Source organism: Aspergillus flavus, chromosome 4, assembly GCF_009017415.1.
Source record: "Aspergillus flavus chromosome 4, complete sequence".
Classification (NCBI taxonomy): Eukaryota; Fungi; Ascomycota; class Eurotiomycetes; order Eurotiales; family Aspergillaceae; genus Aspergillus; species Aspergillus flavus.
This window is the reverse complement of record NC_092405.1, coordinates 117,312-132,128: the sequence shown is the minus strand read 5'-3', so window position 1 is coordinate 132,128 and position 14,817 is coordinate 117,312. Positions and strand designations below refer to the sequence as shown.

At 49.8% G+C, this 14,817-nt stretch overlaps 7 protein-coding genes across 7 annotated transcripts; 6 read left to right on the top strand and 1 right to left on the bottom strand.

Moving 5' to 3' along the window:
- Nucleotides 1-87: 87 nt before the first annotated feature.
- F9C07_3216 (glycoside hydrolase superfamily) lies at nt 88-1,698 on the top strand (the record flags this gene model as incomplete). Its single annotated transcript, XM_041285730.1, has 1 exon — nt 88-1,698. The coding sequence occupies one exon, from the start codon at nt 88-90 to the stop codon at nt 1,696-1,698; it is 1,611 nt and encodes a 536-aa protein (XP_041145540.1).
- A 1,464-nt stretch (nt 1,699-3,162) lies between these two features.
- On the top strand, nt 3,163-5,408 carry F9C07_1487311 (oxidoreductase). Its single transcript, XM_041285728.2, has 2 exons — nt 3,163-3,542; nt 3,846-5,408. Exon 2 carries the CDS (start codon nt 4,150-4,152, stop codon nt 5,260-5,262), a length of 1,113 nt encoding a protein of 370 aa, XP_041145539.1. The 5' UTR covers nt 3,163-3,542; nt 3,846-4,149; the 3' UTR covers nt 5,263-5,408.
- A 1-nt stretch (nt 5,409) lies between these two features.
- Nucleotides 5,410-6,603, top strand: F9C07_1486849 (uncharacterized protein). Its single transcript, XM_041285727.2, has one exon. The coding sequence runs from the start codon at nt 5,456-5,458 to the stop codon at nt 6,572-6,574; it is 1,119 nt and encodes a 372-aa protein (XP_041145538.1). The 5' UTR covers nt 5,410-5,455; the 3' UTR covers nt 6,575-6,603.
- A 29-nt stretch (nt 6,604-6,632) lies between these two features.
- On the bottom strand, nt 6,633-7,292 carry F9C07_3214 (uncharacterized protein; the record flags this gene model as incomplete). Its single annotated transcript, XM_041285719.1, has 1 exon — nt 6,633-7,292. One exon carries the CDS (start codon nt 7,290-7,292, stop codon nt 6,633-6,635), a length of 660 nt encoding a protein of 219 aa, XP_041145537.1.
- Nucleotides 7,293-7,546: 254 nt separating this feature from the next.
- Nucleotides 7,547-10,893, top strand: F9C07_2282886 (glycoside hydrolase superfamily; the record flags this gene model as incomplete). The annotated part of the gene is made up of 2 exons (XM_041291680.2): nt 7,547-8,159; nt 8,227-10,893. 2 exons carry the CDS (start codon nt 7,547-7,549, stop codon nt 9,933-9,935), a joined length of 2,322 nt encoding a protein of 773 aa, XP_041145536.1. The 3' UTR covers nt 9,936-10,893.
- F9C07_2282885 (Tautomerase/MIF superfamily) lies at nt 10,894-11,677 on the top strand. Its single transcript, XM_041285726.2, has 2 exons — nt 10,894-11,258; nt 11,318-11,677. The coding sequence occupies exons 1-2, from the start codon at nt 11,133-11,135 to the stop codon at nt 11,582-11,584; spliced, it is 393 nt and encodes a 130-aa protein (XP_041145535.1). The 5' UTR covers nt 10,894-11,132; the 3' UTR covers nt 11,585-11,677.
- On the top strand, nt 11,678-14,273 carry F9C07_2154790 (uncharacterized protein). The gene is made up of 8 exons (XM_041291679.2): nt 11,678-12,027; nt 12,142-12,358; nt 12,407-12,526; nt 12,588-12,835; nt 12,894-13,256; nt 13,307-13,398; nt 13,464-13,497; nt 13,546-14,273. Exons 2-8 carry the CDS (start codon nt 12,228-12,230, stop codon nt 13,986-13,988), a joined length of 1,431 nt encoding a protein of 476 aa, XP_041145534.1. The 5' UTR covers nt 11,678-12,027; nt 12,142-12,227; the 3' UTR covers nt 13,989-14,273.
- Nucleotides 14,274-14,817: the final 544 nt, after the last annotated feature.

Below are 14,817 nucleotides of genomic sequence, written 5' to 3'. Positions count from 1 at the left end.
ACCCCCACGCCAGTAATCTAAATAAATCTTGCTGTACCTCAGAACCAGGAGCTCGGCGACTCGATCACTCTGTTCGATATCCCAAAAATGTCGTCCTGGCTGCCATCCCTCCTTCTGTTTGGCAATCTAGCGATTGCGTCTTCTGTATCTACCGTTCATATACCTCTGAACATTTCGTCCAGGGTCCTGAGACGTGATTTGTATGGTTATTCAATTGAGCCTGTTTCTCTTGACCCGTACCTCCAAACTGAACTGGCATCAAAGTTATTGGGACACGTCGCGGAGATAGCTGGAGTACCCGCACCAATTCGAGTCGGAGGCAATATCGCTGACCAAACATTATTCGATCCAACATTGGAATTCCCGTCGGAAGCACTGCCAAATGATACCACAGTAGAGGTGTTACGTATCCGTCCAGATTGGTTCAATGGCTGGAAAGAATATTTTCCAGAAGGAACGGACATTCTATACACACTGAATTTTCGCAACGAGACGGATTCATGGATCAACGCCATGGAGGAAGCCCAAGCCGCGATGGGGGCACTGGGAGATTCCCTATCACACTTCGAACTGGGGAATGAAATAGATCACTATATCAACAAAGGCTGGCGAGGAGCAGACTGGGACACCAAGGAATATACGAAGCAGTGGCGCCGCTTGACAGGCCAAATTCTGTCCTCCAAGTTCTACAAGAATGCCACTCACAAGCCCCTCTTCCAAGCGGCCGTCTTTGCCGATCCTCCCATGGTCCCTGATCAACACGACGAAATAGACGACTTTGACATCGTTAACGTAACCCGCGCGGGACTGGTTGACCCTAAGATCATTGAGAGCTACGCGGTGCACCTCTACCCCCAATCAACTTGCGATGCTGAGCGTTACGCACGTCTTTCTCTGAACTTGCTCTCAGACCACAACGTTATCTGGAAGAACCTGTCTCAATATATTCCACAGGATGCAGCTGCCCGAGCGGCAGGAAGCAGACTGGTTCTGGGAGAAACCAACTCTGCCTCATGTAGTGGGAAAAGCGGCATCAGTGACACCTTTGGAGCCGCCCTTTGGGCCACCGATTATGTGTTAACGGCAGCCAGTATTGGCATCGAGCAGACCTACTTCCACCTCGGTCACCAGAGTGAATATTCTGCTTTCACTCCTCTCCCGTATGAGCACAAGGGCGAGAACCTCACTGCGGGTGTCCGGGCCAACTTCTTCTCGCATATCTTCCTCGCTCATATCATCTCCAGCAGGAAGGCGGACTCGTGGAGGATCAGTGCGTTACCCGCTGCGAATGCATCGGACTTTAGCGGATTCGCAATTTTCAGCGATGCCCCGGAGTCCAGCCTTGCTAAGCTTGTTTTCATCAATTTAGGCGTGTGGAACTCGACAGTCGGAGCGCATAACCCTTCCACTTTGGCAGCAACTGACTCCACATTTGCTTCCCCAGGGGACCGACCGACACGGACCGTGGAAGTGCATACCTCGTGGAGCCCAGGCACAAAGATAGAGATCCTCAGATTACAGGGTCCAGGCACCAACGCAAAGAGTGGGGTGAACGTATCGGGAGTTAGTATCGATTCAGCGACGGGAAACTTGGTAGGCCAAGAAAAAGTCGAGCAAGGCATTGTCAATGACGGTGGCATTGTTCGCTGCGAGCTTTCTCAGGCCGAGGCTATCTTGATCCAGAAGCCCTCGGAATGAGTGATGTGCTTAGTCTGCAAATAGCGACATGGCTTTTGATATTTGATGCGCCAGGGCGAGGCAAAGTATCTCGCGTGGTAAAGGGAATGTTTTCATACAATTAACATATCCAATGGATCCTTAGGAATTCTTCAAGCAGACAGTTATCTCTTTGCGGTAATTTGTTTTTCATCTTGTTCGATCATTGAAAGAAAGGATATATGTGACTGTCTCTAGAGTTCGGACTATCTTTTCAGCATTCCTTCCTTAGAGGAAAGTCCTGGAAGATACAATACATACAGACTAGATAGCTATCTTAGGGAAGCCTTTCAATTATAGGAGATAGTGTTCACCCGAAAATATCATTTCCCTCCACAGCTGCATCCGGTTTGATGGACCCAAAGCCCAATTGTTCACACGGTCGCATTTCGATAGATGTCCACAGGCTATCAAAATAGGAAGTGCCTTTGCCAGAGAAGATCCTCTTGAGGGGAGGCAACATGAAGGAAAAGCCTAGTGTTCTAAATAAGGACGGAGTTCCACAAACGCGACGTGGGAAAGGCGCGTGATATGCATTGCTACGTTTTTGGGGTCTGGACTCTGTCACACACGCCGCACACTATTTATCATTGTCTTTATCCAAGTATCTGGTTTTGCTGGGATTTGAATCGCATCGTCTGTTGGCGAAAGACTTCACTCGTTACTGATCGAGCTTTGCCTCTGAATATATCATATAAGAAGCGCTTCGGCATGAAATACACGGTGTTCGCCAGTTTAGCAATTTCGGGACCAGGTCGATAGAGCGACAAAGACAGAAGTCGACGAGACTGAGTAGTCGAAGGAGTATCGTCTTTCCCAACACATTCCGAACACTCCACAAGGGAACGACATATGATACTGACATGGACCCCGGTTCGCCTGCCTGGACAACTCACGCTAGTGGTGCATCAACATGGACTAGGAAACCACCATTACGTCGATAGGTAAACTGATGATCAGAGATCGCTGTGTTCATGCTTAATGACGTGGTCAACCCAATATCTTCTAAGCCAAGGCCAGTAAACTGCTCCCCTTGCACATTTAATGCATCTCACCCTGCTACCTGCATGCCGGCCAACCTGGATTCCTTGTTTACTCCCTGAGCACCAGAATGAATAGCTAATACACGATGCAATAGGACCAGCGTTAGTCACGGTTTCTCGAGGCTTGAAGCAAAAGGCCTCCACGTAATCACACTCGTGAGCAGACAATTCGATCAAATCTTCCCTGGCGGCAGTGGCAGGTCCCTACAAGATGCCCTGACTCGGAAACTGCACAGATAAACCGGAACTCTGAGCGTACGGCGTCAAGGGTTGACTAGCCGTTTATCGATGAGCAATCCCCTTCTAGCAGGAATTTCAAAATGCGTGCTATGGCATAGGATACGACCAATAATAGCCTAAAGTATTGGTCCAGTTGATATACCTGCCGAATTTGTGGATGTGGAACTATTGCACACGAAATCACTCGTCCGGCCATGGCAGAGCACTGTCATTTAGCTGCATCGTTCGGTAGATATACTATGTGCCGCTGAGGGGATATATCGCAAGGTCGCAATCGAATAGCTCAAAGCTTTAGCTGTGTACGCTTTTGCATTGCTCTCGTTCTCATCTTGACGGGACTCCAGTCTCCCCAGTGGAACAGATGACAGGCCCATCAATCTTAGCTTCGAGGTCAGCAAATCACGGAAGCCCAGAAATGTCTTCGAGATGGCCTACGATTTCCTGTAGATGGTTTAGGTTCAAAGCGATTTCGGATATTGCGGAACTACAGATAGGGTTATGTTGAACTCAAAATATATCCTTTGTCTAACATCATGCCGCATGGCGGAGAAACGTGGAGAGCGCAAAGCAACGTCCAAAGTAACGTCCAACTATGAACCTGGCTCAGGTCTCCACCGGTCATCCTGCACGATGTCCAACCAGGAAACCAGCAAATTATCATTGCGTTATCGTGGTAGTATCTGTGGATACGCAGCCAACCATCATTGCCTGTCGCCAAATGGACTAAAAGGGAGATAACAAAGGGATTCAAGATAAGATATGCCATAGGTTACGTACCATTGCGGTTGGGTTAGTAATATGAAGCCCAGTCTATTCGTTTGTTACTCATTATCCCCGCCTTGTTGCGGCCATGATCCCTGGGCCTGATCCCTGCCACGAGGATGAATGCGGGTTGAGATAGGGCATGCTTGACGCTTTGGGCCCTCGCCAGCCGCGTGACCGCGCCACGTCCCCCTTTGTTAGATGATAGCGCTTTCTGGGGTCCTTATGCATATCTCATTGCCTGTCGCTTTGTTCTAATCACATCCCTAGCTTGGGCCTCAGGTAACTCCTCCACTTGCCAAGAATATATGACAAGTATATATATCTCCTCGAGATTCAGGAGCTGGATTCCCCTTAAAGCGAATACCAAAAGACAGACTCGAACGAAATGACGATTGCACACTTCTCTCGTCTCGAAAAAGACTATCCGTGGATCGCATGTCCACTTGTTGCGTCAGCGCCCATGCTCAATATCGCGACTGCAAAGCTTGCAGTCGCGGTCTCCTCCGCCGGGGGCATTGGATTCATAGCCGGCGGATACGACCTTTCCGGGTTGGAACAACAACTCATCGAAGCACAAGATCTTGTCAACGAGGCCAACTTCCACGATTATCATCTTCAACAGAGTCAGGGTGACGCACCGATTCTCCCCGTCGGGGTGGGCTTCTTAAACTGGGGCGCATCACTGGAAATCGCGCTGCCCTTGATCCAGAAGTACCGTCCCTGCGCAATTTGGCTCTTTGCACCGAAGACCGGCGTGGACGACCTCTTACCTTGGACCCGGGCCATTCGGTCCGAAGTCCCATACAACGTGAAGATCTGGGTGCAACTCTGTTGTTTGGAAGATGCAATAGAGTCTACAGAGAAATTGCAGCCGGATGTCCTTGTCGTCCAAGGATGTGATGCTGGTGGTCATGGACTTGCTCGGTCTGCCAGTATTGTCACCCTTCTTCCCGAGGTCTTAGATCATTTAAAGTCAAGAGAGCCCAGTTCGACGCAGACCATTGGAAAACCGTTTGTTGTTGCAGCGGGCGGCATCAGTGACGGTCGAGGGTTGGCTGCCACGATAATTTTGGGCGCGGACGGATGTGCTATGGGGACTCGGTTTCTAGCCTCCCCGGAGGCACAAATTGCGAAAGGCTATCAAAATGAGATTCTTCGAGCCTCGGACGGTGGTGTGAGTACAGTACGGTCGACGGTCTATGATAAAGTCCGTGGGATCTATGGCTGGCCAACAAAGTATGATGGACGCGGTCTAATCAATCGATCGTATGAGGACATTGTGAACCAGGAGGTCACTGAGGAGGAGAATCGACGTCTGTACGAGGAAGAGAAGCTCAAGGGGGATAATGGCTGGGGACCGCAAGGCCGAATGACAACCTATGCAGGAACCGGGGTAGGCCTTATACGAGCCGTGATGCCAGCAGCACATATCGTTACGAAGATCAGGCAGGATGCGATGGGCATCCTCCAGAAGTCATTCGTACCTGCCAAATTATGAAGAATAGGCATTTTCAGATTGTAAAACCCTGCTGTTGAACTTGACTCACATGCCACTCCCGGGCATCGGGCAAGCATCGGCCCGACCACTAGGGCCGATAAATTAATATATCTACGGCCATCTTTCCAGTTTTCTACTCTATTACTTGCTACATACCTCTCACTTCATAGTAACACATATATTGAAGTACAAGATGAGCGACAACTCATTCCACTATTTCACGCGGCTGCCTCTAGAACTACGCCGTCTTATCTGGGAGCATTGCCTCCCGTATCGTATAGCAGAACTAGACATCCCCGCCTTTCTTCTCGATGGCGAAGAATCCCGTCAAGCCTGCTTGCCCGAGTATACAACACACCAAAACGCTCAGCTGCCAGTTATCGCATTTGTCAACAGCGAGTCTCGGCAAGTCGCGCTAGAAGAGGGACGTTGGGTGCAAGGACAGGAGACAACTAGCAAACAGTTGATATGGGTGCAGCCGCGTCGGGATGTGCTGCATCTCAACTGGACACGAATGAGCTATGATGTCTTAGGACCGCTTGTTGGACTTTACAGTCCGATCGGCTGGTACTCGTTGCAGGCAGAGGAGCTTGGGATGCAACCTTCTATCGTGGCAGAGATCATTTACTACTTTGATTTGAAGGGGCTGCTGGAGGGTGCTGATGGCGCTGATGGCGCTGATGGCGCTGATAACGATGAACCATTCTCCGCCTCGTGGTCTCGTCGTCATGATGGCATGTATGACCCTCTCAGCATTGAAGAAGCGAGCGACATTGCGGCTCTCGCAGAATTCCACAGGTGGTACGACGTAGCCATGGCGGCAGTTTCTCTACATATCACTAGGGAAGCGGCTCTGAGGTCTGGCTTGTTTGGGTTGTTAGGTGATGCGCCTGTTCAGATGGTTGATGTTGATGACGAAGCTCGATTGAGGCAATTTCAAGCATTATTCAGGGAGCACGCATTGGAAAAGGAACCGGCCGTGCAAGCACTCTTCGAATTATTAACAAATGCTCGATTCCGAGCGGCCGTGGGAACATGGAAAAGCAAAGCTGAATGGATCATCCTTGCGTCAATGTGGGATTACGCACGAAGGAAAAATGGCATTCTTGGGACAAACCCTGGCTCCGCTTGGGTACCTTACCTCCCGGAGGAAGCGCGCCCGCGCATCGACTTGTCTCAGTATTCGCCTAATGAGAATCATCCATGGGTCAAGGAAGCTAGACAGAGTATGCCCAAGCTACGACCGTGGATTATGGTGCGACATTGTGCCAATGAGTGTTATAAAAAACCGCCACCTAAAAGCTACTGGTAGAAGTACAAACGTTGTATATAGCAATAGAGAATTGTCTTGTACATAACCACACAAGATATCATACATTTCTACAAGCCTCGGCAAGGTGATCATGCATATCCTGTGTCTTGACGATAGCCTCAAAATGGCTCAGTGACTGGCCAGCGCTATTGAAGTTCGTGACATAGTCTCTGACTTTCTGCTCCACCTTGTCAAAACCCATCCTGCCCGTGTTATCGCGGATGGTCTGGTCCGCATCAATCTTCCTGTAAGCTGGGACTGGGGGCCTCTCTATAGGATCAGTGTACGCGGCACTGAACCCCCCGTCGCTCATCTCCTTTTCAAATTTTTTGGCGATTTTCTGTGCCTGATCGTAACGCCGGGCGTCGCCATGAGTCTTGAGCGCAGCTGTCATTTTGTTGAAACGGTCATCGGCAGGCTCCCTGCCATCGGCCTTGAGCTTAGCAATTGCCTTGGTGGCAATATCCTCCGCTTCACTTATAACAGTTTCGAAGCTATCCTTCTGACTCCAATTCTTGAAAATCCTCGCATTTTCCATGCGTCCCTTGAAACCGACCTTGTCAAACTCAGTTCCGACTGTCTCGAGGTTCGCACCCTCGCCGACCTGCGCCCAGTTGACCTTGTCCCAATTAGGGTCATCGACAATGTTGTAAGGCCGGATTATATCGCCGTTTGCGTCGCGCTCCCATACTTTCTTGATTACGCTGATTTCCTTCATGAACGCCTTGAAGTCGCAGACAACGCCAACCTTGGCGCATCCAGGGAGCCACCTGCGGTCCACAGGTACCGGGTACCGAGAAGCCTTCTAACGGAGCAGCGCTGGCTGATCTTAATCCATGTCCACTGAATGCATGTTGCGATGCCTGGGGATTTTGTGGAACAACGGTCGACTTCTGTACCAAGTCACCCGCGGATACTGGCGCTCCCGGCACCGCAAAACCAGGAACGAACGGCTGTATTTCCAACTGCGGGATGGAGATTGTTAACAACGGCAAGGCACCCGATCAGTTAAAGACCATCGGTTATTTCGAGGCGCTTGATCAGTCAAGATTGTGTCTACGAATGAGTGTCAAGGAGATCCCGGCCAACAAGTACTCGCACATCCACTTTGCATTTGCCGCCGTCACGTCCAGTTTCGACGTGGACATCTCAGACGTTGAGTACGAATTCAGCAAATTCGTCAAGATGAGTGGCTTTAAAAAGATTCTTACCTTTGGCGGATGGGCGTTTTCCACGGAGGCAGGAATATTCCAGCGCTTCAGAGATGCTACCAAGAAAGAGCATCGCGAAACATTTGTCAATAACCTGGTGAGCTTCATGAACCGCAAAAACTTGGATGGCTTCGACTTTGACTGGGAGTATCCTGGCGCACCTGATATTCCGGATATCACTCCCGGAAGCCCTGAGGAAGGAGACAACTACCTTGCGTTCCTGCAGCTGCTCCGAAGCAAGTTGCCCAGCGAGAAATCGCTTTCCCTTGCGGTGCCGGCTTCTTATTGGTACCTAAAGCAGTATCCTGTCAAAGACATTGCAAAATATGTCGATTATTTCATTTACATGACATACGACTTGCACGGCCAATGGGGTGAGTAACGCAAACCGTGAGATAAGAACTGCTTAGAACGCTGTACTGACCATGACTCTGGATGCAGATGTCGACAACAAATCGTCCATGCCTGGCTGCCCAGCTGGAAACTGTCTTCGATCACACATCAACAAGACCGAGACGCACGATGCCATGGTCATGATCACCAAAGCTGGCGTGGAAGCCCGACAGCTAGTTATTGGTATTACCAGTTACGCCAGAAGCTTCCGCATGAATGACGCGTCCTGCTCTGGTCCCTTCTGCACTTTTGCTGGAGATAAACGTCACTCCATGGCCTATGCTGGACCCTGTACGACAACTGGTGGCTACATTTCCAATGCCGAGCTTAACGATATCATCAAGAACCCCGGCAACTACCCCATCGTGAAGTCGTACATCGACAAAGATTCCGACTCCAATATTCTCATGTACGGTAATCCCGGAGCCGTGGATTGGGCGGCCTACATGGACGGCGATCTCAAGACCAACCGAATAAACTGGATCAAGGGCCTCAACTTTGGTGGTACGAGTGACTGGGCCATTGACCTCCAAAATTACTCTAACAATGAAAACGGCGATGACGACGACGATGACGATGGTACCGATGATGAAACCAGCGACGAGATACTCACCTGCCCGTCCGACAAGAACCCTGGCACCCTGGAGGGTCTCGCTGATATAGCAGACTCTCTAGACTCAGGTTGTGTCCACCTCTTTGCGCTGGACATTCTATACTCGCAGCTCCTTGACAGTTTATCTCTGTTCCAAGCCAACTCGGAAGGCTACGACGACAAGTTCGGCTGGTATGAGAAGTGGACCAAGGAGCAGATCCAGCCGCGCATTGACAGCTTCATGAAGTTAGGCGATGGCAAAGGCCTCAAGTATTTTGATTGCTACTGGGCATATACCGACGGCAAGGAAAAGAAGGATTCCTGCCTTGGCATGCCTCACATCTGGGATGTGAACGCGGGCTGGAGCATTCGCTACGATCTCGTCGACAAGAAAGGCTTCTTTGACGCGCTCGCGGCCGAGACGGGCATCGATGAGTCTTGGGTGGCGTTTGGTGAGACTTCAGATTATACATGCGCGGATCCTGGCGATCCACGACCAGGCACCGGTGGTTTACCCTGCCGAAAGCTTTTCCAAAAAAAGCTGAATTACCCTCAGAAGGGCTCTGATGACAAGATCCACGTTGGCAATCCTAAGAAGCTCATAGAAGCGTCCATAGGCAATGTCACGGCTCTGCGAACCTCGCTTCTTTCCTCGTACCTCAGCGTGGGCTTGTCCTTCTACGATGACGGGCCAAATGATACTTCGGCCACCGACGCAGTAGTCGCCTACTCCATGCCCATATTACAACTCACTGAGGCGATCAACAGCATGAAGGACATTAAGGAAATCGGCGAAGATGCCAAGGAACAAGCGAAGAAGGACCTCATCTTCAAGATCCTCACTATCGTCTTCATGGTCATCCCCTTTGTCGGCGAGGCTCTCGGACCCCTGATCGGGAGCGCGGCATCAGTCGCTCGTATTGCGCTTCTCATCGGCGAAGCGGGGAATGGGGCACTGACGGGGGCGGATATCATTGAGGATCCGTCGTCTGCACCGTTCGCGGTGTTGGGTTTGATTGCGGGTGTTGGTGGCGGTTCGGGCAAGTTGTCCAAGGCAGAGGCCCTGGCAGAGGCTTCCAAGGCAAGAGGTCTGTTGAAGGGTAGCGATTTGGCCAAGTTCTCGCAGAGGTTTAGAGATCAGGATGCCTTGGTGCAAAGGTCGTAAAGACTTTGTGTGCGAGGAGCTAAGTGTGTGATGGCAAGACGATGCACTACGCTTCGTACTTAGACAGTTCCAAAACTTGTTTACCTATATTAAAGACCAGTACAACCTGCATAGACGATGATTATCATACATAGAGCCACTTTTTAACTACTGATGAAGATATTATACGTTTTAGTGATATCCTTCTTACAACCGAACGCTCAGGAGTGCTTGGGACATACTAAAATATGCATAATACAATTTGTCTTGGCTCCTACACTTGCATGTAGGTCTTAGCTTCTCGTCTAGCTTGTTATGTGATTCGCACCTTTTGCATTCCGTTGCAATCCTTGGTAACGTATCAACTTGCTGCGGCCAGAATTGAGTAAGGGGGTGACTGTTGTCTTCAAATCTGTACATCCCGGGGAGATAAAGCAGGAGCTACACAGAATCCTCAACTCCGACACAGTAAGCTTCATATCTGCACCGCGGGGATCAGGTTCATACCACTGTCCCCGAAAATATAGAACTAAGTGTAGCCACCGTACAGTTAGAAAGGCAGTCTATAACAGATGTACAATTAGCTCATACAGCTCGAGGAATCTACGCCTGGGCTCGTCGTGGCTGAGAAGCAGTGTATCAGCCACGGGTGACGTTATGGAACAAAATATAGGTACAAAAGAAGAACTGTTCCTTGAGCATTACCAAGCTTTACTAGTAGTCAACTGCAAGAGCACCATTACCTTTAGATGACCTCACAAACACCTATCGGCTAGCCGAGCTTTAAGGATAATCCAGAAAAATACAACAGTACGGGGCAACGAAATTCTAGATTCTAGGAATTATGGGGCAGAGAATCTCGTCATTTCTTTTTCTTTCTCTTTTCTTACGCACCTAAATGCTAATGATGTAAAGATGGCGCGAAGACCCAGATATCGCCGCGGATATTGCGGAGCAAGCCTCAACACCAAAAGCAGGTAACCATGATCGCTGCAAATATCAGAAACCTCAGTCCAAGGGGAATGTATTTATCGCTATATGCTCGACAAACCTGGATAGATACAACTGATTCCTTTTAAGCATCTCCTTTGGGATTATTAGATAGGTGCTTAATAGTGCTGTCTCAACATAAGATCTTAATTGATCTTGTTTTCGCTTTCCCTTTTCAGGAACCCAATACACCTCGCCTTTCGTTCTCCCACATATCTCGAAGAGACAATGCCCCTTGTGAGGATTGACCTAGTCAAAGGGGTAAGGTCCCCCGATGAGATAAGAAAGCTGGCCAATGTGGTTCAAGAAGTTATGCGGAAGCACTTCCATGCACCGGAACGGGATCGCTACCAGGTAAGTATTATACGTGCAAACGGCATCCACACCGTGCTCTAATAGTATCTGGTCTTTAGATTATCACCCAGCACGAACCCTATGAGCTGATCTGTGAAGACACGAATCTGGGAATGGAGAGAAGCAACAAATTGGTTATCATACAGATCCTGCAGCAAGGACGTAGCGCTGAGCAGAAGCTCGCTACGTATCGAGCACTTCAGGAGCGATTATTTGAGAGCTGTGGACTGCCTGGAGAAGATCTGATTATAAGCTGTGCCGAAAATTCAAAGGCGGATTGGAGCTTTGGGGAGGGGGAAGCACAATTTTTGGCCGGCACATTATAGACAAATGACAATAGCCTCACCATTGTTTAACCGATACCCTGCAGATTCGTTTAGTTTACCAGGCGTAGAATCTCCTATCTAGTGTAATTGAGGAGGAGCGTCACTAGAGAACTCGAAGTTCATCCGAATAGCAACATCCTAGGTGGACTATACCATTTTAGGCATGTGGAACGACGCAGTACACGTGATAATTCTCTCCCAATACGGTTAGCCCATGAGGGTTCGGCCTAAATCAGGCAAAAACCCGACAGGAACGATTGAGCATCGCAGTAGGGATTGCTAGCATATCATCCTGCTGCTCAGACCTCGGGAAAGCATGTCCCGACGACTAAGACAATTTATCTGTACCCCGCATATGATCTACACTCTCCTCCCCTCTCCAGACGCTCACTTCACCATGACTTTGGGGGAAGTGGGCCCTCGTCGACTGCTCTCCGGTGGAGGTAAGCCCTCGCAGATATTGTACGGAAACATCTGGCGTCCAGGATCCATTCTGTTCCTGAGATGTTCCGCCGAGGCTGTCAGAATATGTAGAGTAACAAGTACCAAACCGGTAGATATAATGTAACAACCCTCCCCATGGGCGACATATCTTGTGTCGTCTTATCCTTCCGGTGAAGTCACGACTGGTTCACTTCTCATAATGGCTCTCCTTCACCTTGCTGCCGGCCTCCTCGCCGCTGCTGCTCCGACATCAGCTTTGACCTTTAATGTGCCAGCTTCAGCACCGACAAATGCAAGCGCTCAGCTAGCTGAGGCGCCAGTGGGTCTCTCGTGAGTATCACAGAACCGTTCCTGGGGAGTACAGTGCTGATTACGCAGTCTGGAGTTTTTCACATTTCCGGCTTATATGAATGATGTCGAGGCTACCAAAACCTGTCTTCAGAACCTCAAGGAACTGACCGGGACATGGCCACCGATACGAATCGGTGGCACCACACAGTGCGCTTCTTCATCTGCGAGACCATTTAAATCTACCTTGTCAGGGCTAATGTCATTCCAGAGACCGTGCGACATATGATGCCTCATCCAGCAGCGCAGTCACGTACACAGTATCCGATCCAGCAGATGCACCTTCATCACTTACATTTGGCCCGCCATTCATATCCCTGGCTGCAGACTACGACGGTCAGGTTATCATAGGCCTCAATCGCCGTCTGAACAATCAGTCCAACACGATTGCTGCAGCCACTCTGGCCAAAGATACAATAAAGAACCTCTATGCCATCGAGCTGGGAAACGAACCAAATTGTGGGTTTTTCATGCACATCATGGTGTTCAGGCGCCTGCTGATACGAAGCACATTCAGTCTTTACCGACAGTGACCCCATTGCAGACGGCGGGTCATGGGACGCTGCAGCCGACTACAAATCCCAGGTGGCTTGGCAGGATGCAGTTTGCCAGAATCTGTCCACATCGGATCTCATCTCTGCAGGCGTCTACTTTGGCACATCGCCCATGAGTATCTCCGGCTTGTCTTCTGTTGAGGATGAGGCCAACGACCTTGTCAAGGACTACTGCTCGCACAATTATCCCCAGTCGCCAAGCACTGCTGATTTAGCCGGTCTGATGAGCCACAGTGGCATTGCATCTCAGATCCAACCATTTGCCTCTGAAGCTTCAGCTGCGGCTGCCAAAGGCAAAGCTCACATTTTTGGAGAAACCAACTCTGGTATATGCAACCGTCGCACACTTGTTGTTGTTACTAACTGTTCTCCGCAGCAACTCAGGGGGGCGGTGGGATCAGCCCGACATACGGTGCTGGTCTATGGATCCTGGACTACGTGATGCAAACTCTTCTTATGGGCACGCAGGTATGTACCTGAGTCACTCAACTCTATATCGCAGAAAGTAACCACTTGCGCTCCGTCTTGTTCAGGCTCTTTACTTCCACCAGGGCACCATAGGCAACTGTAAGTAACTAGACTCACCCGTTTACTGGATGCAAGCTCACTCGAAAGGTCCATACTGCTGGTGGGGTCGCTACAATATGGGCGCACCTTATTATGGTGCCTATTTTGCGACAATGGCTCTGGCCAATGCAGACCAGATCGCTCCGCTAGACGACCAGACAACGCCATACGCAGCATACGCGATCTATCAGGACGGCGCTCCGTCCAGAATACTTTTGTACAATTCGGAATACTACACTAATGGCACACGCCCGTCCCAGACCTTCACGGTGAACGGACTGACCTCCTCCAGTGTCATCGCAAAGCGGCTAACAGCGCCCTACTCCACTTCTAGAGTCGACCAGGGCCAGGTTCCTACCGTTGCCGGCCAAACCTTTGCAAACGAAACATGTGTGATCCAGGGTGACGAAGTCATAGAGACAAGCACCGTGTCTTCCGGGTCAGCCACATTCACGCTCAGCGCCTCAGAAGCTTTGCTTGTCTATCTCTAGGAAGCAGTGTTCTTAGGTCTGTGCTTCACAGCATGTATGGTGGCTAGAAGCAATGACAAACATGGTAATCATCAGGTATTACTTGTCCTGTATATCTGCAATGGTTTCAGTCAATCAATGTTCTATTAAACTGTTGGAGTGTGACTATTGAAATATCCAGCTATGCGGGTGCCCCGCTGAGACAGACCTTTGTCCAGAGACGCCGCATACAAACCCATCAAGCCTATACACAGCAGATATTAAAAATGAACGAAAAGCCTTTCAAGATATAGCTAAAGTTTCTGCCACAACACCTTTCTCTCCTACTACCACCATCTACCTGCATCTTGCTCCCTTCCTCTATTTATCCTATAGTTCTATGTAGTGAGAAAACCTCCGATCTAGGTTGACCCCTCCAGTAGTAGTAGGTTGTTCTGGGAGCTGGATCAGCTCTGATTCGCGAAATTGACCTAGCACACCTGCCATATACATATGCTCAGCAGCGTAGCGGATTGCCTGCGGGTGTGATATAACAATGTCGTAGTCTACAGTGTTACCACAAAGCCCCCTTGATCACAGCAATCTTACCCAAGGTGGCCATGTGTAGATCAAGATACAGTAGGTACTGCTGTAGGATGTGCCTCAACGTCTGCGAGCCTTCCTCGCTGGAACATCGATCCCACCGAGCCACGTTGACTCTAATCGGAAATCGCGATGTCCTACTCGGTACGAGCGCATCTAGATAGCGATCGCTGTGTGCGGTTTACAAAGGCCCTTCTAAACTCCATGACCTTTCTATCTGCAATAGTTCATTAGAGCCAGCTGCCTCAGCCAATAGCGGTTATCCCCT

Excerpts from the sequence above, each read along its gene's own strand:
- F9C07_1487311 (XM_041285728.2), top strand. The coding sequence starts at position 4,150 with ATGACGATTGCACACTTCTCTCGTCTCGAAAAAGACTATCCGTGGATC.
- F9C07_2282885 (XM_041285726.2), top strand. The coding sequence starts at position 11,133 with ATGCCCCTTGTGAGGATTGACCTAGTCAAAGGGGTAAGGTCCCCCGAT. Across the intron at positions 11,259-11,317 it reads CGGAACGGGATCGCTACCAG|ATTATCACCCAGCACGAACC; the intron begins GTAAGTATTATA and ends TCTGGTCTTTAG.
- F9C07_2154790 (XM_041291679.2), top strand. The coding sequence starts at position 12,228 with ATGGCTCTCCTTCACCTTGCTGCCGGCCTCCTCGCCGCTGCTGCTCCG. Across the intron at positions 12,359-12,406 it reads GAGGCGCCAGTGGGTCTCTC|TCTGGAGTTTTTCACATTTC; the intron begins GTGAGTATCACA and ends CTGATTACGCAG. Across the intron at positions 13,399-13,463 it reads CTCTTCTTATGGGCACGCAG|GCTCTTTACTTCCACCAGGG; the intron begins GTATGTACCTGA and ends CGTCTTGTTCAG.
- F9C07_1486849 (XM_041285727.2), top strand. The coding sequence starts at position 5,456 with ATGAGCGACAACTCATTCCACTATTTCACGCGGCTGCCTCTAGAACTA.